Genomic DNA, 26,427 nt, shown 5'->3' with positions numbered 1-26,427 from the left:
GCCACAGACAGCTTGGAACGATTCCTGGCCATGGGGGCTCCTCGTTAGCAGGGTGAACAACTGGCTGGTAGAGAAAGGAGCTCTCAATGACTGCTTTAAGCCCTCCCTTTGCCTGCCTGTTTGGGGCCTGTCCAGGCTGTACATGCAGGAAAGCTGTATTTAAGACTGCTGGGTCATTACCCGTTTTCTTTCCTCTGGTCTAAGTAGGACACGAAAAAGTGTGAAGAGATGATAAACTGATCATTCTTTGTTATACATGGCAATTGCTGTCAATAAATTTGCAAAAGAAAGGACTTAGAACAACTGACTTCTTGGGGATGGCTTTTACCTCAAGAATGTGCATTAACCCAGTATCTTCCAGGTGACTTACTCTTTAATGCTGTTCCATATTTAGTATTTTTAAATTTCCATTTATTTACTAACTCTTGTTTGTTGTTATCTAGGATGCTAACTTTGGTTCCCCCATCCCAGACAAGATAGTAATAATATTAGAGGGAGGAGGAATAAAAAAAGGGCAAATAGAATAAAATGGTAACCGTAAGAATAATGATCTCCGTTTCTTATTTAGGGCAAGCTTTTGATGCAGTGGCTGTAGCTCAATGTAACTTTGCTTCACCAGTCAGTGACCTCTACTTTCGGAGGGCCTTTTAGTTTCTACACCAGTTACAGAAGAGGGTCATACACCAATTTACTTTTTACATTATACAAAAGTATGCAAAAAAAAAAAAAAAAGGCAACACCGTGTTCTGTCACAACCTTTTCAGAAGAAATACATGGTGGTTTATTTTCCAAAGGTTAATAAGCTCCAGTGAGATTTTTATAAACATGAAAAATATGTTTGCAATTTTGCACACTGATTAGATTTCTAAGGATGTATTCTATATAAACTTCAAAAAGCCTGAATTACAGCGACTGTGTGCTAACTGCTGCTTCAGCTGCTTATTCCTTACACCACTGTTCTTAGCTGTAGAACAAAGACCAATTCTGCTCGAGGGTTGTATTTGGTTGGCATCAACCTAGTACTCATTACACTCAAAATGCTTGATAATGGTTTAGTACTGTCACACATTTTGGCAATATTGAAAATAGTTGCCAAGATAAATGCTCATGTTAATAATAATGGGATTTGCTAGTTTGTAGCAAAACTGGGGGAGTTTTTTGTCTCAGCTGGAAATCTGATCAAGAAGGATGTTACACAGCTGAAAAATGCAATCCCCTGGCTTTCTACAGTACTGGGCAGTACCTCCTTTTGTTCACTGGAGATACCTTTGTTTGCATATCTTCCTCTTGGTATTCACTCTCATTTTATGCAATCTTTGTGCACCTTAGTCCATAGCTCCCTTAATTAGCTAACAATACCAATTTTACCTCGGTTTGCTGGGTCCAGATTTCCATCAGAAATGCAAAAACCTAAGTCTTCATCAAGACACTTGAAAAATAAAATTAAACTTATTTCAGTAGTCTGTAGACTAGACTTCTCAGGCTGCCAGGAAAATCCTTTTAAATTACCAATCCTGTGTCTCATCAGCCTTATACTGTATCATTCTACTTCAAACTGATTTTTGTCTTGGCCTTAGGAGCCACTTGGTTTAAACATGGATTAAACAAGTTCCCTGTTCCCTTTCCTCATGAGTTTTTTTTTAGGAATACTAACCTTTTAACAACTTTCATAAGCAATAAAAGCTAATCAACTAACTTGCCTTCCAAGAATTACTTTTCTTTTTTAAGTCCTCACTCAGCCCCTTAATCACTGAGTTTTGTTCAGCAACGCACTGGAGCTCTGGCCAAAGCTTCTTATTACAGAAAGCAAAGTGAATCCTGCAAAGTAAGTTTGTGAAAGTACCATGTCTAAAATAATAATTTATTTTTCTTTTACACACACCAAGTATGAACAGCATAAATTTAATATAAATGTTAATTCGTGTACAGAAGTCAAACACATTATTTCAACATTAGAAATTGCAACATGTAAAAGAATTATTATGTAGCTAATATCAAATGCAAATAAAATGAAACTGCTGTAACTGCACCTAAATTAACAGCAAAAAGGACAATTTAATATGGTGATGAAATACACTGAACCAAAATACATAGTGGACCACAACAGTTGATTGCTTTTAAGAAAATTTTTCAACTTGAAGTCTTTCCATTGCATTGTTTTCTGTCTACATAATATTCCTTTCTGACAAACAATTTCCAGATACAACAGCTTACAAACATTACTTGCATAGGTGAGGCCCTTAGACATTTTAACCACCTGGTCCATTCCTTGTCAATGAACTGAAACTAAGTATAAAATTCCAAAAATAAGAATGGTCTACAGTATTAGTTTCAGATTGTTAAGAAGGTTAAAAAAAGGTTGGTTTATTTTGTCATTCAATAAATAAAGCACTTGACTGAGAAATGCCAAATAGTCACAATAAAAATAAAGATGGCTCACTCAAAATGAATTACATATATCTGATTTTAAAAATCAAAAACTATTTTCAGTTTAATGCTAAACAATGTTTTTTAAGAAGAACACGGCCTGATTAGGAAGTGAGCAAGCTGCTGTTCCACATGGCTACCACAGGCAAGCACAGGTGCTGGTCTCAAGGGACAGCCTGGATAAAAGTAAGGCCTTTATGAATATGAAAGCACACTTTTGTCCCAACAGGGAGGTGCTAACAACAGGAAACACAACCTAGGGAGCTCTACATAAAAGCACATGTGATCTGTATCTGTCAAGATTTTTTTTGCCTGTTTTTTTCTCCAAGAATTAACTAAGGTATTGAACTTCAGTGTTATGACTACAGCAATGTAGCCTGATGGTACATTCATGTAGAGTCCTTCAAAATACCAGTTTTCCATTGGTGTACTGCTAGATCTGAAGCAAAGATTTTATTGGACATGTTCTTCCTATAAAATTTTGCATCAAGTTAATGGAAGCAAACTTGTGGATGGTATTTAAGTCTCGTATTATGCATGTTTATGATTGCTAGAACGGTGTTCATTGTTTTGTTGGTGGGGTTTTTTAACATTTGTTTAAGATTTATTACATACAATAGAAGCTGAAAAAATTCTGTGTGAAAATACAAGAATAGGAATCGTGGCAAATTGTTTCAACACTAAATATAAATTACTGCTGTATAGACTATTACAGGTAATAAAAATATTTTAAACAAATTATATTTCAAAACCCAAATTTAATCAAACTAACCAAAACAATTTAACATTCAATTTCACTAATCTTTAAATTGAAATGCTTAATACACGTGCTTTGAAGAATTATTCATCAATAAACATGGAATGTGAATTTCCAGTAATTATGTATCAGTGGGGTGTTCTTTTTCTTTTCATTACAAGATCCAAAGCAATAAATTCCAAACTTCTCTTCTTCAGGGATATTCAAACCAAGTAGGGTGTACAGTTGGCTGTGGAAAGAGAGGGGGAGGAAAGAGACTTTGATTTCAGCAAACATACTGCATTATCAATTTTAAGATGGACTTAATAGTTAAGATAATGGTATAACGAAAGCATTCACAGTCTTATATCAATGCTGTGTTCTTCCCTTTCTTCTGCAGCACTAACTCAAAATAATTAAGAAATTGTTTAGTCAAATGCTCAAAGGGTTTTTTTTCTTGAGAGCTTTATAGTTTTAGGAGACCCCATTCTTCAGTACTGAATGTATTTTCTCATCATCTATATACACACACAGAACACTTTTAACTGTACTTCAAAATAATAACCCTTTGTTTCACCTTCACTGAACACAAAACATTAATGCAGACAACTCTCAAGTGCACATTAGGTCATTGTTCTGAGCTGTATTAGCTACATACATTATACATATCATAGCAGCAATCACTCATATTGCATATTTACCACTTTAGATCAGAGTCTACACTCAACTAAGCACCAAGTTCTGCCTGATGTACTATGTACACTGCATAGACAAAACTCAACCTCACTGTGATCATCAGTGGAGTAGAAGAAAACATGTTAATTATATCCTGCTTTGAAGTGACTGACTCTAGGGAAGGCAGACAAGTTATTTCACAGATAAAGTCAGTCCGATGTTGTTGTATCTGTCTAACTTATTCTTTTTCAAGTTTTCTTGCACAGCCCAAGATTTACAAGATCTGTGTTCCCTGTTCGTTAGCAGCAGCTGAAACATAACTGAACCTTTGGGAAATGTTCTGTGCGCCTGGGATTAAAAGCTTCCAGCAGTAAAGTTAACCCAGAGCGTGGATTTAATGCCATTTTCAAACTGCCTTGTAAGCTTTCAAAAACCATTCTCAAGCCACTCCAAAAAAAAAGAGGGAGGCCTCAGAAGTGACAGATATACACACATAAATTCACAACAGCAATTCACACTTATATCCACAATAGCATATTCAAAAGAAAGTCAGAGGAGACAATAGTCTCTTTTACTGACTAGCCAAAAAATAGTCCTCCAAGCATCCAGAGTAGTAAGAGCTCCCACTTTTGTACATAAATTTAAACCCAAGCTAGAAAGGCAAATAATTAAGAAATGACTGAAAAATAACTCAGAGTCATTTTAGGAATAAAAACCATAACCTTCCTTTGTGCTGCACAACCAACAAGAACATCAGACTGTGTGATCCATCAGTAGGTAGAGGGCAGCAGAGATATGGTCTCCTTTGGAAAAACCAACAGAGAATCTCTACAAGCCACCTTAAAGCTGTGTCTGTGAGGAAAGTACAACTTCTCTAACAAACAGTGCAGCTAAGACAATGCCACTGAGAGGGCAAAAAGCCACAATGAACAATCCTGAGAGGCTTACTCACCTTTACTATCCCACCACGCTGCATTCAGGGACAGCAGTGTTATATATGCTTGCTCGGGGGCTGTAAGAAAAACCATTAGGTGTAAGCCATCTGATAATTATTTCAGACTTCTAAATTCATACTGTTAAAAAACTTCTTATACTACAGTCTGAGCCTTTCTAAAGATCACTTAGAAGCTCCAAACCATGAATTACCACTTATCATCTGTATTTGCTACACAAAGCCAGTAACTTCTGCATTTTTTTCAAACATCCTACAATTTGTGGCTGTTGATTGTTCCAAGAGCAATATAATTAACTTTGATAAAGCAAATCAAGGCAATGTTTAGTTAAAGAACATTCCTACAACAAAACTAGAAAACCATCTCACTTGATCTTCAGGTTTGATGTCCAAAATCTAGAAGAGCAATCTGGAGATATATTTGTTCTGAGACACAGATGCTAAATACAGACTCTTGAACTAGCTTATAAAAGTTTTATCCATGACTTGTAAATTGCTACTGCATGCAGTATTTAATATATTTAAACAAGTGAATTCATAGTAGTAAGATACAATGCCTGCTCCACCTATTTAAGTACCATTTACTAGAAAACTTATATGAGGGGAACTGGAAGGAAACTATTATTTATGTGCTATAGTTAGTTATTAAAAGGCTTTTCCTTGCAGATTAATCAGTGTATTTTTCTTATAAATATTTTTAAATATTCTCTTCTACCTAGAAAAATAATTCCATAAATTGTGTCTTAGGGAGATGTAGCATGAAATAGCATATGTGAAAGTGCAAAGAACAACCTATAGTGGAATACCCATTTAAAACCTGGCTGAAACTTCTCCCATTTTTCCCCATCACCCTTAAGTCAATTCAGTAGGGCATTTCCCAAGACTCAGCCTTTGCTATATCTTAAGACTAGAAATAGGTAATGTTAGAAGTATTAATTCTTCTACAGGACATTCAGGTGTTTCCCTATTCCTTTCCCTATCTCCCCACTCCTCCCCCTGACAACATTTATCTCCTGAAATTTCAACATGTAGCTCTGCTCCCTTTCTCATAAATGAACACCCAGACGTGATTTTCACACATTTAACCAAGCCTGAGTGTTTTCACTCCCTTGATCTATTGGTGATGTATCTAGTAACATTAAAATATAGCTTATTAATCTTTCCCTGACAGCATAGTTTTCTGTGCTTTCTAAAAACCATAATTTTCAAAATACTCAGGTGACACCAAGTGGCTAGTTGTTGTACTGCTATCTGCTCAGGACTGCTGTGTACCAGTACTATATAAACTTGTGTAAAAATCAAGTATTCTGTAATGTGTGAAAGGAAATACAGAAATACATACCACAAAAAAAAAATAAAGCCAGAATGTCTTGAGATTATTAATCAAACCAGCCCTTTCTCATTTACTTACCTGAGAACAGCTATATGCTTTAAAAAGAAAACTAACAGTAAAACCCAACCTGTACACATCATGAAAAATTAAGTGGCCAAAAACTTAGGTTTCTCTAAGAGAAGTTACTTACCAGAAGGAATTAGTCCCTATGTCATCTCTGTACACTCATGTTTATAATAAAGTTGCTCCCAAGAAACACACTCACACTTTTCTCAAATCACAGCCAGTTATCAAAAAAAAAACCCCAGACAAAGCTCCCAAACCCCAAAAAAACCCCACAGCCCACACATCGATCAGCAGCATCATCATCATTCAACACTTCCATGAGAAGGAAGGGCTCTGTCACATCTAGCAAATCGTCTTTACCTGTAGATATTTCTTTCAACACAGAATATATACTGAACTGGAACAGAAGCAACTTCTTTAGATTAGATAGGGAAAGTAAACTGTACTTTTAGACTCCCTAAGGCTATGCTTCAGCATCACAACAATGCCAACATCAAAAAGGGGTTTTTTAATCAATATAAAATATGGGTATCTTTCAAAAGTCAGCCCTGTACTTTTGCTTCAAATCAGAGCTCTGTATGCTCTCTGCAGGCCCAAGTCCTCACAAACCAGAACGCACAGAGGACATTAAAAAAAAAACCCAAAAAAGCATTATTCAAAGATAACAAGACAGCATTACTAGCACCAGGCCAACAGGTAGACCTAGCTGTAAAAAGCAAATCTGGTATTTGGGAATTCTGCTAAATACCAATTCACATTAACTGTGATTTTATGGCACAATCAAGTGCTAAAAAGCTTTAGAATACTAAAAGCTTTAGAATACTATTAATTTAAATCCACTTTAAAACGTTTTCCCTACAGCATTTGTAATTATAACTGAGGAGATAAAAATCTCAACACATACGTTCTTCATTTTTTTTTAAATAGTCTGCATTCAGGATTTGCCCACAACTGTGAATAATCACTCTTAATATAACTTTAATTGTTTCCTTGATTCTTTCCCAGAGAAGTACAGGAGAGAAAATAACTTTAGGTAACAAAAGAAGCAAACTGGGCAGGTACATATGGCCAAGCACAAAACCTGCAACTGTCTTTATTCTTAAGAAGAGACTCACAACACTATTTTGAGTTTAGTACCCTTTTTATCTTTGTGTTTAGGATTACATGGGTTATAAAGGTGTGGCCCTAATTTTCCTAGCTAGAAAAATATGGAAACAGACACTCAACTAGTCAAACACTGTGTGTACAAAACCAGACACAGATACTTAGCCATTTATTATTCAAAACCACTTTGGCCATCTGAAAGCATCGCCTTCTAGAGGTGTCCCACTAATGTAAACCAAGCACTCCACTGCTGAGGTGGACACAATGTATAAGGCTTTGTCCTTCAGAGGTTCTTCTTCCTCTAAGACCTTTTGGCCACGCCAAACCCAAACCCAAGGAGAACAAAGAATGTAAGGAAGAAGAAAAAGCTTGTTTACATTTTAGTCATGCATTGCAAAAAAAAAAAAAAAAAAAGAAAAGAAAAAAAAGGCATCACAGTCAAGCCTGAAATAAGTCTGCTATGAACTCATCCAAAGGAGAAACCTCACCACAGCCTACATACATCTCAAGAGACTTGAAGAACAAGTGCTAAGAAGCAGTATTAGGAAGAGAAGAATGGTAACACTATTCTAACAGCGTACTGCAATCACTTATCTAATTCACCAAAATTAGAACAGGTGAAGGAAAAAACCCAACCAAAGAAAAAAAATCCCACCCTCCCCCCCCCAATTTCATAATATAAAACCTTTCCTCTTCTAGTAGTTGCATTCTAATTTTTAAAAAAATGCTACATGTACAAATGAAGCTTCTAGAACACAGACTTTCAAATACATATTCAGCACTGTAACCATCTCACAGATGACCTTAAACCTAAGTTACTTACACGTCATCTAATTCTTCCTTATACATCATTCCAGTAGATAAATGTAATCAAAAATTACCCTGGCATTGGACTGTTTAGATACTTACAGTGTTTTCTCAATGCTCTCATCTAATGGTCCAGACTCAACTGACACAAGAACCAAGTCTTCTGTAGACTACTTTATACAAAACACACATGTGCACCAAGATATGTATACCAAAAACCATTTAGAAATAACTTTTCTAGCTCCAGTTTTTCACATATAATCAAAAATGCTTACCTAGATGTAAAAGTGTGAACTGTGCTGCCAATTCCTTTGCATCTTCTACTGTTGTACAGAGTTTTTCTGGCATGAAGTAACTCTGGGAATCATCTGCAATACTAGAAATAAGCACCTTGTACACCAAGAGTATTTTCCCATCCTGACTTGTGGTTGAATACAAGCAGTATTCTGGTGGTGCCCAGCTATTTTTATGGCAAAAATAATCCAGATGCATTACTGCAGAACTGAAGTGACTCAGCTTTAAAGAATACATGCTAATTGGAGTAAGCTTTATTCCTGGAAAAATGGGATATGTACTTCTTTCAACTTCAGGAGGACTTGGACTGCGCTGACCATTCAGACGAACTGAAAGACTTGCTGGTTTCCCCAAGGATTTTTGAGTGCCATCTTCTTTGTTAGGAAACCCTAAGAGGTTTTCAGAACTAGGACTTATCTGACCATTGAAATGTTGCTTCCAAGAACTTTCTTTGTTAACTGGCTTTGCCAGTGTTACCTCAATGCTGGCTCCATCAATGCACTTTCCATTCATTACAGACATAGCGGCAACTGCATCTTCACGGTGGAAAAAATGAACAAAAGCATAGTCCCTCAACTTCTTCACACGTTCAACCACTCCTGGCTTGAATTTGTTGAATTCAGCTTTAATTTTGTCCTCTGTAGTAGATATCATTAAATTTCTCACATACAATACTTTAACTCTCTGCATAGTTTCTTCATCAACTACTTTCTCAGGATCTGCCCAGTCTACTTGAATAGTATGACCCCAGGGCTGGAATGTTCCTACAGCAAAGAAGCATTACATAAATTAAGAAACATGCAAAGGAAAGCAGAATCATTCTTATCACCTAACTCTACAAAAAGAAAACATGATGCATACCACTAGAAACTGGGTTTTGTTGCCTGCATCTACTAAATTTACCTGAAATTGTTAAAGTAAATGAGACTCTGCAAAAATGACAAGTGCTCTGTTACCTTTGGGTTCATTAAGCACCATAAGTTGTCAAAACAAAGACTCCGTGACATGCACATACAGACACACAAAAGAAAACCAAAAGTAACGTATTTAAAAAGCTACTAAACACAGCCTCTTCAATAACACTGCCACTTTAAAAAGCATAGACACCACCTGGAAATAGTAATCTAAATGTACAGCTTCAGCACAGCCCTTACTCTATGTTGCAGCACATGCCAGAACCCAAACTAAAAGAAAAAAACCAAAACCAAACCTGCTTTGTTACTCATGTCAACCCACCATTTCACGTATCATACTGATTTATTTTCCATTCAGTGATCTGGAGGTATTTCACCCACCACTTTGCAGATATATATATATATATAAAATATACCAATTACATGTTGACTATATTACATATTATTACAAGTATTATATTGATACTTATTACATAAAAAATATTTGATATTTTGCATATTGTATATACTTTTACGTACTTTTTTCTTTCAAAATTATTTTCTAGTAAAATATTAAAGACCTATCTTTTTTTAAAATATTAAACATTAATGTATTTCATAGTGATGAAAATAACATTACTCATGATAACCCACAGAAAATATGAGGCACATTCAAGGCATTATCCTTTCTAAGCTCACTTTTAAGAGAATTTGACTGCAGAGCCTTGTGCACGTAAATGAAAACTGAATGTGTGCCCATGCAAATACATACTGGCATAAGTACCTAAATTACATAAAACTGATGTCTATTTTTTAATTGTCAGAACTACCTAAATTACAGCTTCTTAAAAAGTTTTTAAAAAAACCCCCCACAACTACAAAACTTAAAAAAATAAATTCATCCTTAGCCTAAATGCAATACTTAAGTTTTGTAACTCTCAAAACACCTTAAAGAATGGAAAACAGAAACGATGCACCATCTCATCCCCCCACAATATGGAAATAGGTACTCTCCAAAAAAACTCTGTTTAATTACAAACAGTTTTACCTGGGATTAGTCGTCTTCTAGCCATTGCCGCTGCTCTGTGAGATTCATATTCTACAAAGGCAAAGCCACGATTTTTAGTTTTGTCAGTGGCATTTGGATAAACAATGACATCCACCACTCCTTCTGTAACTTTTTTCATTTCATTCAGTATTTCTTCTTTTTTCTTATCTTTAGGAATTGCTCCAATAAACAGCCTGCAGTTGTCCAAGCTTACGCAGACACCAATAAACTTCCCTGGACGAATTTCATAATTATTAAGAATCTTGATGGCCAGCTGGGCTTCCTCTTTAGTGGTGTACATCACAAAAGCATAGCCTCGGTTCTCACCACTGAATTCCATCATCAGTCTGAGCTCATAGATCTTCCCAGCTCTCTCAAAAACAGGAACTAGCTCATCTTCATACATATCACGAGGAATCTTACCCACAAAAACTTCACAGCCACGAGGTGGTGGAGGACCTTCCCAACCTTAAAATAAATTGTCCAACAGCAATCTTAGTACAAATGCACATTTCCCCACACCAGTTTGAATGTGGGAGTTATTTATTTCTGGTCTCAGCTAAAACCTAGCACATTCTATTACGTCTTATTTCTTTTATGTTTAAATTTTTAAAAATGCCAGAAACCCACAGTTTGCATTTCTTTAAATTCCATCTTCTGGGCTGTTTTCCAATGGAATCTGTATGACAACACACTGAACCCTGTTTATCAAAAACACTGACTGGTTTAGCAAGAGTATCTATTTCAATCATTTTATGCCACTTACAGTTTTTTATCAGTTATTAATAAAACTGATATACCTAAGAAAGATACCTAGGTAATAACTTCAGTTTTATTTTCTACTACAATGCTTTAAAGTTACAAAATGCTTCTCTGCACTTCTTACCCCCATATTTTTATAAATTTCATTAAAGTCCTCAGTGCAGCACTTTTTTTTTCTTCCTTGACATCATTCAAAACCTCCAAACATTTTGCTTCCACCTTCATCCATCCAATAAAATAGGACTCCCTAAAAAAAGTACGATACAGAGCCAAACTTTCTGCAACAGCCAAAAAGATGTAACACTTTTACTCCAAAAACAGACCACAGCTTTCACAGTAGTGGATGGTAGGAAAAAAAGAATTAAAAAAAAAAAATTCCACAGAACAAGTTAGTCTTTGGTTGACATCTGAAAGCTGCAGAACATCTATGCTTCTCTCCTTAAGCCAAGGCCATTTAAACATTCTTTCATATTTCTGCCACATATACTGAAAGATGTGTTCAACAGATACTGAAAAGGTGTATTTATGCATTTAATATTATAGAGTTATGGTCTTCAAATACAGCACTCCATTTTCCCAAAATCATAAAAAAATAATTTTTAAAAAGTTTGTTTGGCTTTGTTTCTTTTTTTTTAAATTAGACAAACAACTCAGGCAGAAGGTTCAAAGGCAGACACTCAAATCATGACTAAAAGCTTTTTCTAAAGGTTTTGACAAGGAAGGTTTTTTTACAGGAGAAAAAGCAAGGAATACTTGCAAGAAAAAAGATAGTAGAAAAAACCTATACTAGTATGAAATGACAAAGCATAATGAGGCAAGGTGAAAAAATAATTACTGTTGACAAGTTAAGACAAGAAGATAATTAAATAATGTACTTTGGTTTGAAGTTCAGAATAAATTATATTTAGATGATTTTGTAATTAACACTTTTTCTTTAATGTACTGTCAGAGAGCCTGTAATTTACTTTTGAAAAAAATTAACAGAATTGAGAGATTTTTGCCTTCTCACAAAATCATTTTTCATCTAAAAACTGTAGAGAAAGAACTACACGGCACACAGGGAAGCTACCAAGTCATCAGAATTGACATGCATTTTGGAGTCACACTGCTGTGACTTATCTAAGAAAAAGCTTGGCTCTGTTCCACACAGCATTCCACATTTTTATCATTTTCACCTCTATAAACATCTCTGAGCTGAGGTCTGACTGGACATGGCAGCTAACACCATTGGCAGGCTAGTACTGCCATCACTCACATCATGCCAGTCCCTTCCCACATAAAAACAAAAAACCAACTGCACACCATTTAGGAGCTCCAAAGACAAAGGCAACTGCACATGACAGTAGAGGAAAAGAAAGTGCAGGAGTAATGAAATTAAATAACAATCTTTATTTATTTGTTAACTAGATAAACTTTACCATCCTTCTCAGCCCAATAACTTGTTCAACAGTAATTCTCAATAAGCAAAAGCCACTTCCCACACAAAAATCCCCCCTTCTAATTTTAAAGCTGCATACTAACCCAGCAGTACAGCACATTACTGCCAAGTGGAATTAGCCTCTGACTCCTGATTTAAAGAAAACTGGTCTGTGCCACATTTGCCAATGAGGGACATGTACTTAGCAGAGCAAACATGGGAAGTCAGTCCAAAGCATTCCACAAGTAGCTGACAGTTTCCTTGACTGGGCACTTGATTCACTGCTGGACAACAGAAAATGGGACTGCTATTTTTGCAGCACTTCAATCAACATTAGTCATAATCCTCCCACTGTTAAGTGTCCATGTCATCTTAAACTTCCATGTAATTCTAATGACTCCCATGCCTAGTGACATCACTGGCTGCACTGCTTAGACGGCAGCAGACATAAAACTATGAAAATTCACTTTCAGCTTTTTTTAAAACACTGTAAGATACATTTTTCACAAGTGGCACACACTAAACAAGAACTGTACCAGGTAAAAACCTGCAAATTTTTAGGGCAATTTTCAGCCACATCTGCTGAGAACAGAGCTGACAGTGAGATTATCCTTTGACAGCAACACAAGCTTATAGAAATCACATCTTAAAGAAGGAAAATTCATAGTGAAATCCTTCATTTATAAAGATACTGTAATTTCCTACAAGCCATCTCAAACATTTAAGCCTCAGCAGGCCTACAGCCAACTAATTTCCAACCTGAAAAAAAAATTATTTTTAACATCCTATGAAAACACATGAAGATTTGAAGAAAATATGCATATCTAATGTCAATGAACAGATTGATGGAAGAGATACCTTGCCAAACCCATCTGGTTTCAGAAAATTAACTTTGCTAAACAAACACAATACTGTCTAATGCTCTAATTCAAAGACATTATTAAGTAAAAGATGTATAATAATTTAAGAACAGGCTGAAGTTATTGATGCCCTGCAGTTCTTTTTCCAGTGCCATTTTCAAGAGTTTCACAGGGCTTTCTTTTGCTATTTTATATAGGCTTAGTAAAAGTACAGACAAAATGTACGACAGAATAGCTCCCAGAGAAATAATTTTGATGCAGCTCTAACTTAAGCTCCATACAGCAATGAGTAAATAAAGTTCATGCTTATAAGCATAGCTTATAAAGAAATGGAATCACAGGCCACAAGTGAGAATGAACTGAAAGAGCAGCACAACAAATTTTCCTTCTTTCTGCTTGTCTAAGTGCATAATCTGATTCTGAAAGAAGAGTTACTGTATTCCATGTCGTAAAACCAGGCTTAGTAGCAAAATTCTTGTACACTGCTGATGTCAGCAACACTGGAAAAATTACTCAAAATAAAAGAAATATTTTATCATCAACTCTGAAACAAAATGAGTTAATCTTCACTGGTGCTCTCTCAGAGAACAAAAGTCCAAAAAAAAATGCTTTGGCCAATGCAAGTGATAAGGTATAAGAGAAGACTAAGTAGGTTAGGCCTCTGTCACCAACTTGTTTTTCCCTTCTGTGTCCCTAAATGTTTTGAAGCATATTCTCAGTCATATGGAACACACTTGGCTTTGTGAACTCCACATTTGTTGTGCTACCTGTCAATTTTAGGCAGCTTTAAAGCTGTGATTTTTAAGTCCACCTAAAGCAAATGTTCCACACAGTCTAGCTCAAGAGATTTTAAATTGCTGGAAACTGTAAAACACATCAGGACTCTCCCCATGTGTGCTGGGTTTCTTAGACTTTTTTCCTTAAGCTTCTACTACTGGTCACTGTCAAGATAAACAACATGAGGCTACACCAATTTTCAGTCTCAAAAGAAATGCTTACCTGGTGGAGGACCACCAAATTTTCTTTGCCCATTTTGCTGAACCATGCTGTATCCAGTCTTCTCCATTAGGGCAAGTAAAGCTGCCCCATTTTGAGCACCACTTCGGATCTTGCCACATCCATTTGCTGCAGCTTTATTCTCCTCATGCATATCTGCAACAGCTTCAACAGAATATAGCAAATATTCCATTTCAGCAAATTCTAAGTTGTTCTGTGCACACAGAAGCTAGCAAAAAAACCACTCAGGCCTATTGCCTATTTACTGCAACTTTGTTTAGCATGAAGCTTCAATCCTACATGTAGCCACTACCACATGTGCACTTGCTTTCAGACCATTGTTCTGTAGCTGGGATAATCTGGAACTTTACCCAGCTACAGAAATATGTAATGTAATATTTACATGATCATCATGCAATAATGTAATTATTACATGATCTATACTCAACCTCTCTTATCACAGCTAGCACAACCTAAGTAGCACAACTATTTTTAAGCATGCTGCCCTTCAAGTAGAAGAATGAATTCTTTCATAAGCCATGTCATCACAGTTGTGTAAGGCACCAATAAACTACTCCAGGTGATAAGTTCCATTTTCTTATCACTACATTTTATGAGAATGCCAACTATTTCAAATTTGTATTTTAGTATAAAAACACTAGACAAACACCTCAATTCCATGCCCAGTTACTATAAAGAAGTCAAAGAACTCATGAACACAAATAATTTTGTTAATACCGATATAAAATAAAATTAGTCAGAACAATCTGGCAAAACTAAAGGTTTGAACTAATCCCACCTCTGGGATCCCTATTTTCATGGCTTTATCCATTTTCACGATTTCAAAAACTAAACCTTATCAATATGGTTGCTGCTGCCCTAGCTCCAATTTCTCTGGCATGCCAAGATCTCACCCAACAACTTTAGGTTTCTGTCACCCAGGGGATGAAAAACAATCGCACCACTTGGCAATTACGAATTTTACTAGTCAAGCCAATAAAAAAATCTCAAGTCAGATGTTTCTTTCTCTTTTTCCTTCTGCAATTTATTTATTCTTTTCCCAAAATTATCTGCCCCAAGGTCTGCTTAGGCAAGCAATCTTTTTCATCACTTCAATCCTTTGTCCAGATGCGATTTCCAAGTGCCATGCCACTTCTCGAGAAATGGCCTAAAAATGCCCAAAAAATCATCGCCAGAAAAATAAAGGTACCACTGTTTATTCTTCAGTGCCCCTTACATTTTCAGCTTTCTTTGTCTTCGGGCTCAGGCTCCAAAAACAATGTCCTGAGACATCAGCAGTTTACTTTTTATAAGAAAAACATTTAAAAACAGCTTAAAGTTCACAGAAACATTTCTCGACAACCCACTACTATTTGCTCAACAAAATTAAAGTTTTTAAATATATTGTAGACCAAATTTATGGTGTGATGAAGTGCCTGTTCTCCTACATTTAAGGATATTATGCAATGATATTACTATTGAGACATGGGGCTGCAGCTCATTCCCTCACACTGCCCCAGCTTTATCATTTCAAATGTGCTTTGAATCAATGTCATTACTATTTCTAAGGGCATTTTTTCCCCAACAGCCTTCACATGACAGACCCCACAAATCCTTCAATTAGAACAGTGTAAACAGTTATTTTTCCCACCCTAGCAAAAAAAGACTTTTGGTGCGGATCTATTTTTTTGTCTTTTCATCAAGCCAGTATTCACTTTGAGGCAGAAATCCATGCAAGCAACCACTCTCAAAAAGTTTAAATTGTATCTGTCACAGGGCACTAAAAAATCCGAATTTTTAACAAAACTCCTGACTTCATCAAAAGGAGATTCCAGAAAGCAGCAGGGCAGAGCACACCAAAAAAAAAAAAAAAAAAAAAAACCCCACAGGCATAAGCAAAACCCCACATGCCTGAAAAAAAAAAAAAAAAAAATCCCCCACAGGCACAAGCAAAAACAGCATGGCTCCCACCTGCTAGAAATGGTGTCCCCATCTCCTTTCAGCAAGTGAATTACATTTACTGTGTTTCACAGCCCACAAGCTACACAGCGATCCCGTAATTAGGAAACCTTTCGGCAGCCTCAGGCCTAACAAGGTATGGAGACGACAACGAAGCTGGAGCGAGGGAGAGGCAAACTGCTTTTCCCTTTGTCGTCGTTATCTGCAAGGGCAGCAAGCGGGCACCAGACTGGCACCGCGGCAGCTCAACGGGGCGAAGCGGCCCTGAGGAGCAATGCAGAAGCAAGCCAACCGCGGGCACGCCCCGGGCACAAACGCCACGGACGCGAGGAGGCACGGCCTCATGTGGGGCAGTAAGGGGAGAGAATAAACCCCCCGCCCCCCCGAATCTCTCTGCGCTACTCCCGCCGACTCGCACTTTCTCCACACCGCTTTATCCCTCATGGCACTGCCTCCCGCCTTTCCCCACGGCACGGCAAGGACCCGAACCCACCACTATCCTCAGGCAGACGAGGCCAGGGCATGACTCCCCGCTGTGCCGTCGGGAGCCGAACGCCACAGAGCGCCGCCCAGCTGCCGGCGCTGTCAGCGCCTCATGCGCCCGGCCCCGCGGGCATGCATGGGGTTTCCCTCGCTCTCAACCCGCCCGGCCAATCAGCGGCCGCGGAGGGCGGACACTGACACAATTGACAGGCCGCGCTAGCCAATAGCAGCGGCTCAAACGTGCCCGGCACGCGAGAGCTCTTTAAAGTGGCCGACGGTTGGGCGAAGGGGGGACGTGCCCGGCGCCGCAGCCGCCGCTGGAGCCGTTGGGACGGCGCGCGCTGCTCCCGCCCTCAGGGCGGGCGCGCGGCCCCCCCGCCTCAGCGCACCGGCTTTCCATTCCCGCTCCATGGCAAATGGGTGCCGGCTAGTGAGAGCGCCCTTACCGTTTTCAGAACCTGGCTGGTATACATTTTTTTTCTTCCTGAGGCTTTTATCTGCTCCGAAGCGTCATATTTTGGCCTTTAGGATGTGATCTGGCATGCACTCGTTCTTTTGGGAGTGTTTAGTCTTGTTCAGGTCCGTGTTGACAAGTAATACCAAGGTGGAGTATTACTGAATCAAAAAGGTTGGAAAAGACTTCTGAAAAAGCCAAATCTAGCCTAAGACCCAACGCTATCATGTCCACTAGACTGTGGCACTAAGCGCTGCATCCCATCTTACGCAGGGATGGTGTTGATCACCTCCCTGGACATTCTATTCCATTGCAATATTTGATCACCCCTTCTGGGAAGAAATCCTTCCTAGTGTCCAACCTAAACCTCCCCTGGGTGCAGCTCAAGGCTACGTTCTCTTGTCCTGACTCTGGCTGCCTGGGAGAATACATGTCTGGTTTCAATCCCTGTTGGCTCAGTTAATGTTTCAGTCCCTTAGAAATGAGCCCTTGAGCTTCACAACAAGTGCAGCCACTCGCCAAGCCAGACGGGCTGGAGGCCCTGCGGTTCTGGCACTGCTCTTGAACTCCCATCACAACTCCTTAGGGCTCACGTAGCAAGGCACACATCAAATATGCGGTTTGTGGGATTAGCTTGCAAGGTCTTCAAGTTGTTATCATAATGTTGTGGCCCTTTTCCCCCATCTAGCAAGTTAAAGTCTTTCAAAAACAATGTTTTCACCAAAAACTTCTCCCCCTCCCTTTTTCTAAGGTTTACATCCTCAGCTGCACTTAGCAATAATGCAGCGGATCCCTGAAATTTTACCTTCAGGACATGCAAATTCATCTTTATTATGAATATGTTCCAGAGCTTTTAGCAATCTCACTTTAAATCTGTACTGCCACAGAATTGCCACATTTGACATTTAGTCATTTGAGTTTGTTTATTTTTCAAAGAGAATGCATGTTGCGTTTTTATTAATAATGGCTTGTTGCACTCATCGTGTAATTTACAGATGCTATGTCTCCACTTAAAAGTTCTGAATGGCCAACATACCAAAGCTATTGCCTTCAAGATTAAATATCACCACCTTTTCATTTCAGGTGCCTGTTTGGTTTTTGTTTGGTTATTCCCGCCCCCCCCCCCAGCCACGGAACCTCTCACAGGAATCAGTTTGGAGTATATTAAGTCAAATAAAGTTTGTGACATTTTGACTGCCGCTGTGTGTTCCTGTTACCTTAGAGATTTGCTCACTCCCTGGCTGAAAACTCTATGTGTCTCAGTTGTTATTGGTGGTGGGAAATACTGAAGGAATGCAGGCAATCTCTTTTAGGTGAAAAAAAAAACCAAAAAAAAAAACCCCAAAAAAACTGAACCCACAATTCCTCAACATTTTCTTTGTATTTCATGTGAGTGACACCTTACTGGATAGGTTGCCATGTACAGCCATTTCTGGAGTACATCAGAAAGCCTCAAGGAAAACATATAAATTTGCAATCAGGTTTTTCACTTTATGGCATAAATAAAAGATAATGTAAAAATCACCTAAAAGTATTCCATGTTTATAATCTCTTATTAAACATTAAAGGTGAACATAGGAGCTAAAGACCTTTGCCTTTCTGAAAGAAATTAATGATCCTTTTCTTCCTCTGTTCCCCAACTCTATTGGGTATCAGAGTTTTCAGTGCACCCTTGCCCACAGGTGGGAGCTGCTTTTCTTTGACAATTTGACTATAATTAGGCTTTACTAAGAACAGCTGTTTATAGCCTGTATTTTTCTTGGATTTTGCCATGACTCATAATAAAATCTAAGCTTAATATTTGAACTCTTTCTCCTAGTAAGACATAATTTACAGGGGAATGTAATATTTTTTATTAAATCAAGAACTGTATTGGATAACTTCAGATCTTCAGAAGATATTTTACACACCTGAAAGTTTTATTTGCTTGTTTTTCATGAACTTTTATGAAAGAAGAGGAAAAAAGAACCAGGCCCAAAACATGTTTTGGTATTTATCATAGCGTTTATTTTTTTATTGCTCTATTGAATCAGTACCTCAGGACATAGCTGTTTAGCTTTCAAACCTGATGAACAAAAACTTATTGTAGGATTATTGTACAAGAATTACAGCATAATTTACCAAAAAGCATTTGGCACCAATTCTGGTTAGAAAATTACCTTAAATTGCAAATAATATACTGTTTGCCCCAAAGCTTTATACAATTCCTTTTAACACTGAGTTTGTTTCCTCACTAATGTCTAGTTGAAACTCTCACGAATCTGATGGATGAGGAATGAGGGCAGAGTCTCGCCAAGATTATGACATAGATTCCTTTTGGCTAGATTTGAAAATGTGAAAGAGGTCTTTTTCTTACACATTTTATTTTATAGCACTGCACCAGACAGTGCTTTTCCTTCTAAGTTATTTTAGGTAGCTGTAACACAGAAGTCCTTGATATTTAACTTCTGTTTTATTGGAATGCCAGCAAGTCCTACCATATATATTCCTGGAGAGGGCTATTACTGCAGTTGTAATATACTTTAATAGAAGCATTAGAATTTTTTTTTTTTTTTTTGTCAGAGTAAATTTTACTATGGCCTGGAGCAGAAAAAGAAGGTATGTAGTATTTCTCTGCACTCTGACAGGTTTGATATGTAGGTAGGAGAAATACTTTAAAAGGAACCAGACATCCTTTGAAGTTTAGACAAAGGTCTCTGTAGAAAACCTAGACATAATATGACTGTAAATCTAATTATAGTAAGCTGTCTGGAAAGACTTCATTTCAGTCAATCAGTCCATTTAATTTTGGATTTCACTTTATCAAGCACTGCAATGTTTGTTTATTAGGATCTTCCTAACAAGGCATCCTCGTGCCTAAGGGGTCTTTTTTCTTGAAAAGCATGGTTTGTTCTCATTCAGCTTTCTGCCTTAAAAAGTTGAAATCTTTTTTAATTATAAAATTACAAGATCTAATATTGCTGGAATGAGCATTTGGGGGAAACAAAATATCAACTGTAGAAAAAAAAATGTAATACAGAGTTTCTTTTTTGGTAAACCACTTTGAGACACATGCCACATGATTTTAACATGCAAGGTTAAAAGATATGCAATGAAGGTGAACAAATGGATCCTGCAGCAAGTTCTGTCTTCACTTTGATGAGTACAAATGTCAACAATTGCACTGATGTAAATTGAATTAAATCAACTTTAAGCCAATATTGCTGAGTGTGGAGTGATGTAAAATATGCATTAACAAAGTGTATAAAATCTCTTGGTTTTCCCCTCATTATGTCCAGAACTATTGCTTTCTGTTCTCTCTAAAAACCTGGGCCCTTCACAACAAAAGCCACGCCTTTTATGACTGAGCAAAATGGCAGTTTTCTGGCAATACAGCTAAGCCTGAGAGGGAAGGAGCAGAAGGGAACTGCTGAAAAGGTAGCACCACAAAGGGTTGGTGGAAAAAGTGGTGAATGTCAGGAAAGTGAAATGAGGAAAGGACAGGAAGAAGGGAAGGGCTGAGGGAGACAGAGAATCCTGTCCTACAGCACTGTGGTCTTTTGATGTTCCACCATCACAGAATGCTTTCCAGTCTGCTTTTTAAGCAGACGTTTCAAAAGCATTCTGAAACAGAGATATATAGGCAGACGTTTCAAAAGCATTCTGAAAAAGAGATATATCCTATTCACTTCTGTGGAGGAGGAATTGAAGAGGATTGGCAAGAAAATGGCTACTGCCGCAACAAGCTTGAAACCAGAGTTTTTCTTCACGGAAAGATGTGAAGCACAAAGAACTACCAAGCAGGCTTCCTTCCTCACAACACTGGTGTCTCAGTCCTCACCAAAGGGCCTCAAAAGCTGAGACACATTGTCTGCTCAGTTTTTTATTTCACTGCAAATATTGCCAAAAAATACTTGAATTTATGGTAGTTTCTGTGAAAATCTTAGTGCATATCTCAGCACTGAAACCAAATAAGTGTTAAACTGTAAAGTCTTTGGTCATAGTGGATCTGACCTAGACATTAAGTGGAAGTTTATCAGGGAGTCTGAAGATTTTATATCACAATAGCTTTTGAATATTAAATAATTATGGAAATAAATTACATTGAGTGCAACAGTGGACAACAAGATTTCATTCTACTTTTCCTAAATTTAAATATTTAAAATACCTTTTGAATAACTGGAAAAGTGGGAAGAGTTCATTGTTTCTTTAGGTTGCTCATACTTGGCTTTGAATTCCTGCTTTTACTGAGAATCCTAAAAGGCATTGATGTATCCAGCTCACATCCTCTAATTTTGCAGTCCAGCTGCTGTGAGCTGCTAGCTAACTTTTGAGTCAGGAAACTCTGGACTGTCAATACCAATTGTAGTTGAACAACTTACAGTGCTTCTGTGTAATTTTCTTTATTAGGGATATAGTACTCTGCTTGGAGACACAATTAAGAAAGCCTGAAGCAATGTTACCTGTAATTTTGGGTTTTTCATTTATACATACACACATTTTTTATATATTTGTCTCTAATACACGCATAGAATACCACAATTTATCTTTGAGGGTTTTTACGGTATTAAGTACAGCTAACAGAATAGTTTTTAAATGCTTTTCTGTATCTAGCTATTGTCTGTCCTACAAAGCTTAGTGACACAACCAAAACTGTGGTGAAAAACTAGACTAAGAATCACTAACTACATTGTGGGCAACTATATACTATAGTAATAACTATAGTACTAACTATAAAATCAGTGTTAGGCAGCTTAACTGTTTCTTCCCGATTTCTGGTTAGATGGTACAGCAGTGAAATAGGAATTCAAAACCTACGTTTCTAGACCTACTGAGAAGTTATATCAACTTCGCAAATATCTCACTTACTCGTTCTTTAAATGCGAGTTCCATAGTTAATTTCTCAATTGCTGGAGATGGTGCATTTTCCTGACTCTAAGAGAGCCACTAGGTGGGAGTATGTTATCTTAAAAAGGCGCTTGGTCAGCCGCGGCAGTTGTTTTGGAGGAGCTCCACTCCTCTTTTCCTGGCAGCCGGGAGATGCTGCAGCTCTCTTCCCACCATGTCGAGTTGGTGGTGATGCTCGTCTCCGCACTGGACGCTGCGGGGACGCTGCCTGCCTCGCTGCACCTCTGGCCCGGGAGGACGCAAGTTGGGGCAAGCAAAGGCAAAGACTTTATAGAATCGCAGGGAATCCTGAGTTGGAAGGGACCCACAAGGATCATTGATTCCAACTCCTGGCCCTGCACAGGACACCCCAAGAGTCATTTCCCAATTGATTCTTGAACTCTGTCAGGCTTGGTGCTGTGACGACTTCCCAGGGGAGCTGTTTCAGTGCCCAACCCGCCTCTGGGTAGAAAACCTTTTCCCAATATTGAACCTAAACCTCCCCTGACACAGATTCATGCCATTCCCTCAGGTCCTGTCACTGGTCACCACACAGAGAGATCAGCATCTGCCCCACCTTGACCACTCACTATTAAGCTGTAGATCACAATGAGGTCTCCCCTCAGTCTCTTCTCTAGGCCAACCTAAATAACCTCAGCCACTCCTCATATGACTTCCCCTCCAGGCCCTTCACCATCTTCCTGGCCCCTCTTTGGACACTCTCTAATAATACTACAAGTGCCACCCTTCAAAAAGTCTATCTCATATCCAGACAAGGAACACAACCTAAAGCCCCGAGGACCCAAGTGAAAATAGATTCAGAGGATCACCTCACTAACATAAAAGCTAATAATAACAATTTTTTTAAAAAAGCCTTGTTAAAATATATTAAAAGCCAGGTATTTGCCAGAGATAGAACTGAAAGGTGATAAAGAAAGGGTCTTTTGAGGAATTAGGCTATAGGGGGAAAAAAAAAGTTGTAGCAATATTTAACACAAAAGTGATAGAGCAGTTTTCAACATATGCTAGTTCTTTTTCTGAAGGAACAGAGCCTCCCATTAGTTCTAAACTGAGAATCTAATAAAAGGCATTTTAGCACAGATGAGTAAATTCCAAGTAATGACTGAAGGATGTGTGTGTTCAACTCTATAGAGATCCAGGATGATACTGTTGGACTAAGTGTAATGTGTAGTAAATTTTGGAGGGCAGCCATAGTAGTAGAAAGATGGTGCCAAATGAGCTGTTTCCCAAAGTACAACTTTGTGGAAACAGCAAAAACTCTGATTTTCACATCAGGAATATCTGAGCTGTAAGACTGTAAGTGGAAAAAAAGTACTGCAAATGATTATTCATTGTTCCCATTGTACAAGAAGGGGAGGGACAACAAATTTTCAAAAGTGTTTTTTCATATATCATAATCTATCTTGCCATAGAGCCTTTCAAAGGTCAGGCTGATAAACTAAAAATGAAGTAAGATAAGTTCACACAGAGTAAGAGTATTAAACATGATGAAAATGTTTAAAGCTCTAAAGCTGGAATTTTGTGAACTGTAAACTTCTGAGAACACATCAAGAATCCATCTGTACCTGTACCCTGTTCTCAAGTGTTCACTGTTGCTCATCAGTGGAGAAGATACTTTGCTAAACTGACTTCCACATGTTGCCAAGGTCATTCCCAGTTTCCTCTAAGGGTAAAAATCTGGCCCTCATCTATAAGCTCAAGGTGCTCAAAGGTATTAAAGTTGTTAACAGTGTCTGGTTGTCTTGCTGCAGCTCTGGATTGGATTGGATCCAGTTTTCCTAAATAATAATGGGAGTAGATTTGTTCACAGAAAAAAATCTCAGAAGCCACATGAAGGGTGCACTGCCTAGACCAACAAAAAATTTGGTAGAAATAATGGTGGCAGTGCAAAACCATCTGTAGACAGCTGCCTGAAAAGATTTGAAAAACTACAAAGAAAAAAAACCAAAGCTGCAGATTTTTTGATATGTAGAATTCTTCAAATCATAATTCTATGTAAAGTTCATTATTACTGAGGTTTCATTTCTGACCATCAATATTAAATTTTCACAGGTACAAGATTTTGAAGAAGTCAGGGAATTGGTGGCAATATTTAATTTTGCTCTCTATGAAGACAGTAACAAAGCCCCTATTGGTTTTAGCCGGAAGAAACATAATCCAGTGATGCTGTTGTAATAAACCTTAGTACTACTTAATTATAAATGTAATGCTATAACTTTTAACTGTGCAGTCCTAATTTTGCAACTTTTTTAAAGGAATTTCTCTTATCATTTTTTTTAAATTAGGGTCAAATGTTTTTTTGTATAAATAGATATCTTGCTCACACCCCATGTTGCCTTCATGCTCAGTTATACACTGAGCTCACAATTAATGTCACAAATCCACTGTCTTTCCCATAAGAACAGACTGTTTTTGCAAGCACAGATTTGTATTTAATTGCAGCATTAAGTACTGTCTATTAGACAACTTTCAATGCAAACATTCCACAAAATGAAAAATGCAAACTAGAAAATTACTGAGGGAAAGTAACTTCTATAACTGGTTTGGGTGGATATTTTCAGCTTGCTAGTAAAAATCTCTTTGCAAGTCATAAAAACCTCATTATAATTTTGAAACACATTTCATGACTATGCATCAGCTCTACTGCCTGTACAGTTCTCAATTCTTTAACAGTATTAGTTAATGGAATTGCTCAAAGACATCAGAAATAGAAATAATCTGTTCCTTGCTGGAATTTCAGTTTATCAGCCAAGGAGAATGACTGGTTTCTCCAGGCAAGTTTTTGAAAAGACATACACAGTCTACATCCTGTCTGTCAATACATGATGAAATTGTCATTCTAAAATAGTTACTTGTACACTGGAGTGATTCTTTCTTGCATACTGTGCGACCAAACCTACTTGCTGCCAGAAATTGGGAAAAGTAACTAAAAGAATACAAACAGCTGCCTTTACCAATCATCCGTGATAAATGGCTGCTGTACTGGATGAAGAAATGTTATTTTTACCTATTTGTCAAGGCCATGTCCTAGTTTATTACACATTTGGATTTCCAGAGGAGCTGAGGTTTGTCTACATCCCAAGGTTGATGAAAAGATGAGTAATGGGATGTAGTAACATGACTGGATATCACAGACTACATCTTCGTGTATACTTCAGGCCATTGCAACCTTACATACATGACAATCTGAGATTATTTGCAGCCCTGAGAGCTTCAGGCTCCTCTTCCAAAATCTGAAATACTTTGAAAGGGACTCCTGAGATACTGTCAAAGCTGCAACCTGTGTAACTCACCAAGGAATAAAATGAGGCTTGGGATGGAATTGAAACAGTCTGAAGTGTATTTGCATGATTCAGATATCTTGCTTTAGGTGAGCAGGTATGACTGCAGTACAGGACAGGGTCATGAAACGTGATCTGTTCAGGCTCCAAAAGAGAGTTGGGATAGATGGTGCTGTGCTGAACAGCCACCTCCCCCTAGGGCTAAATGCACTACTCCTTTTTTCACAGCCATGCTCTTTCTGATTCTGGAGGCAACCAAGTCATCCTTGGCTCCAGGCTGCTTACACAGTGCATTATCATGTCATTTAGACACTAAATGAAGCGGTTGAAACCAGGTGCCTCCCTTCTCCTGGATATTCACTTGGAGCTACCTACAATCCAGTCTGCAAATATAGATGGCAAGTTACTCTGTTTAATATCTAACCCCAATATTTCCAGCAGGAGTGCGGGAAACTCCTCATTATCTTCACATCCACATTTCTTCACTTTTGATTAGAATTCATTATTAATTTTTTCCTTCTATGTAGGAGTAGCAGACCCACCCCTCCCTCTGTTCATGTGCAGTACTAAATGGCAACATGCAGGTACTCTCTGCAAAACTACAAGGAACATGAGTGCAAATCTCAGCCTATGCACAAACAGAACATAAGGTGGCTTGGCAAGTTAAGCACAGCATTACCTTTCATTTGAATGTATTCTTAATTACATACTATAGTATGCCTTCTTAGCCTCACAAACTCTGGTTTCACAAGCAGAGAAGATGCCTTCTGGGGAGGAACCATGCATTTTATTTATTGGGTATGTCCAATGCAAAAAAACCTACAACCTTATGCAAATATTAACTAAGTCCTGGAAACAGCCAGAAATCCGAGACGATTATTGTCGTGGTTATAGAAATAGAAAAGAGTTAAAAAAGAGACACTGTAGCCAAGAGTTCGGGAGGTACAGCAGGTTATCTGCTTTAATTAAAAGGATTTGTTACAATGAAAGCAA

At 37.9% G+C, this 26,427-nt stretch overlaps 1 protein-coding gene across 1 annotated transcript; it reads right to left on the bottom strand.

Annotated features, from left to right (window-relative positions):
* Positions 1-3,387: 3,387 nt before the first annotated feature.
* Positions 3,388-16,853, bottom strand: RBM46 (RNA binding motif protein 46). Its single transcript, XM_041395744.1, has 6 exons — positions 16,823-16,853; positions 14,374-14,535; positions 10,336-10,803; positions 8,376-9,158; positions 4,791-4,850; positions 3,388-3,413 (listed from the first exon to the last, which is right to left on the bottom strand). Exons 1-6 carry the CDS (start codon positions 16,851-16,853, stop codon positions 3,388-3,390), a joined length of 1,530 nt encoding a protein of 509 aa, XP_041251678.1.
* Between the last annotated feature and the right edge of the window lie 9,574 nt (positions 16,854-26,427).

Source organism: Onychostruthus taczanowskii, unplaced genomic scaffold (assembly GCF_017590055.1).
Source record: "Onychostruthus taczanowskii isolate IOZ18803 unplaced genomic scaffold, ASM1759005v1 scaffold12, whole genome shotgun sequence".
Classification (NCBI taxonomy): domain Eukaryota; kingdom Metazoa; phylum Chordata; class Aves; order Passeriformes; family Passeridae; genus Onychostruthus; species Onychostruthus taczanowskii.
This window is presented reverse-complemented; position numbering and strand designations above follow the sequence as displayed.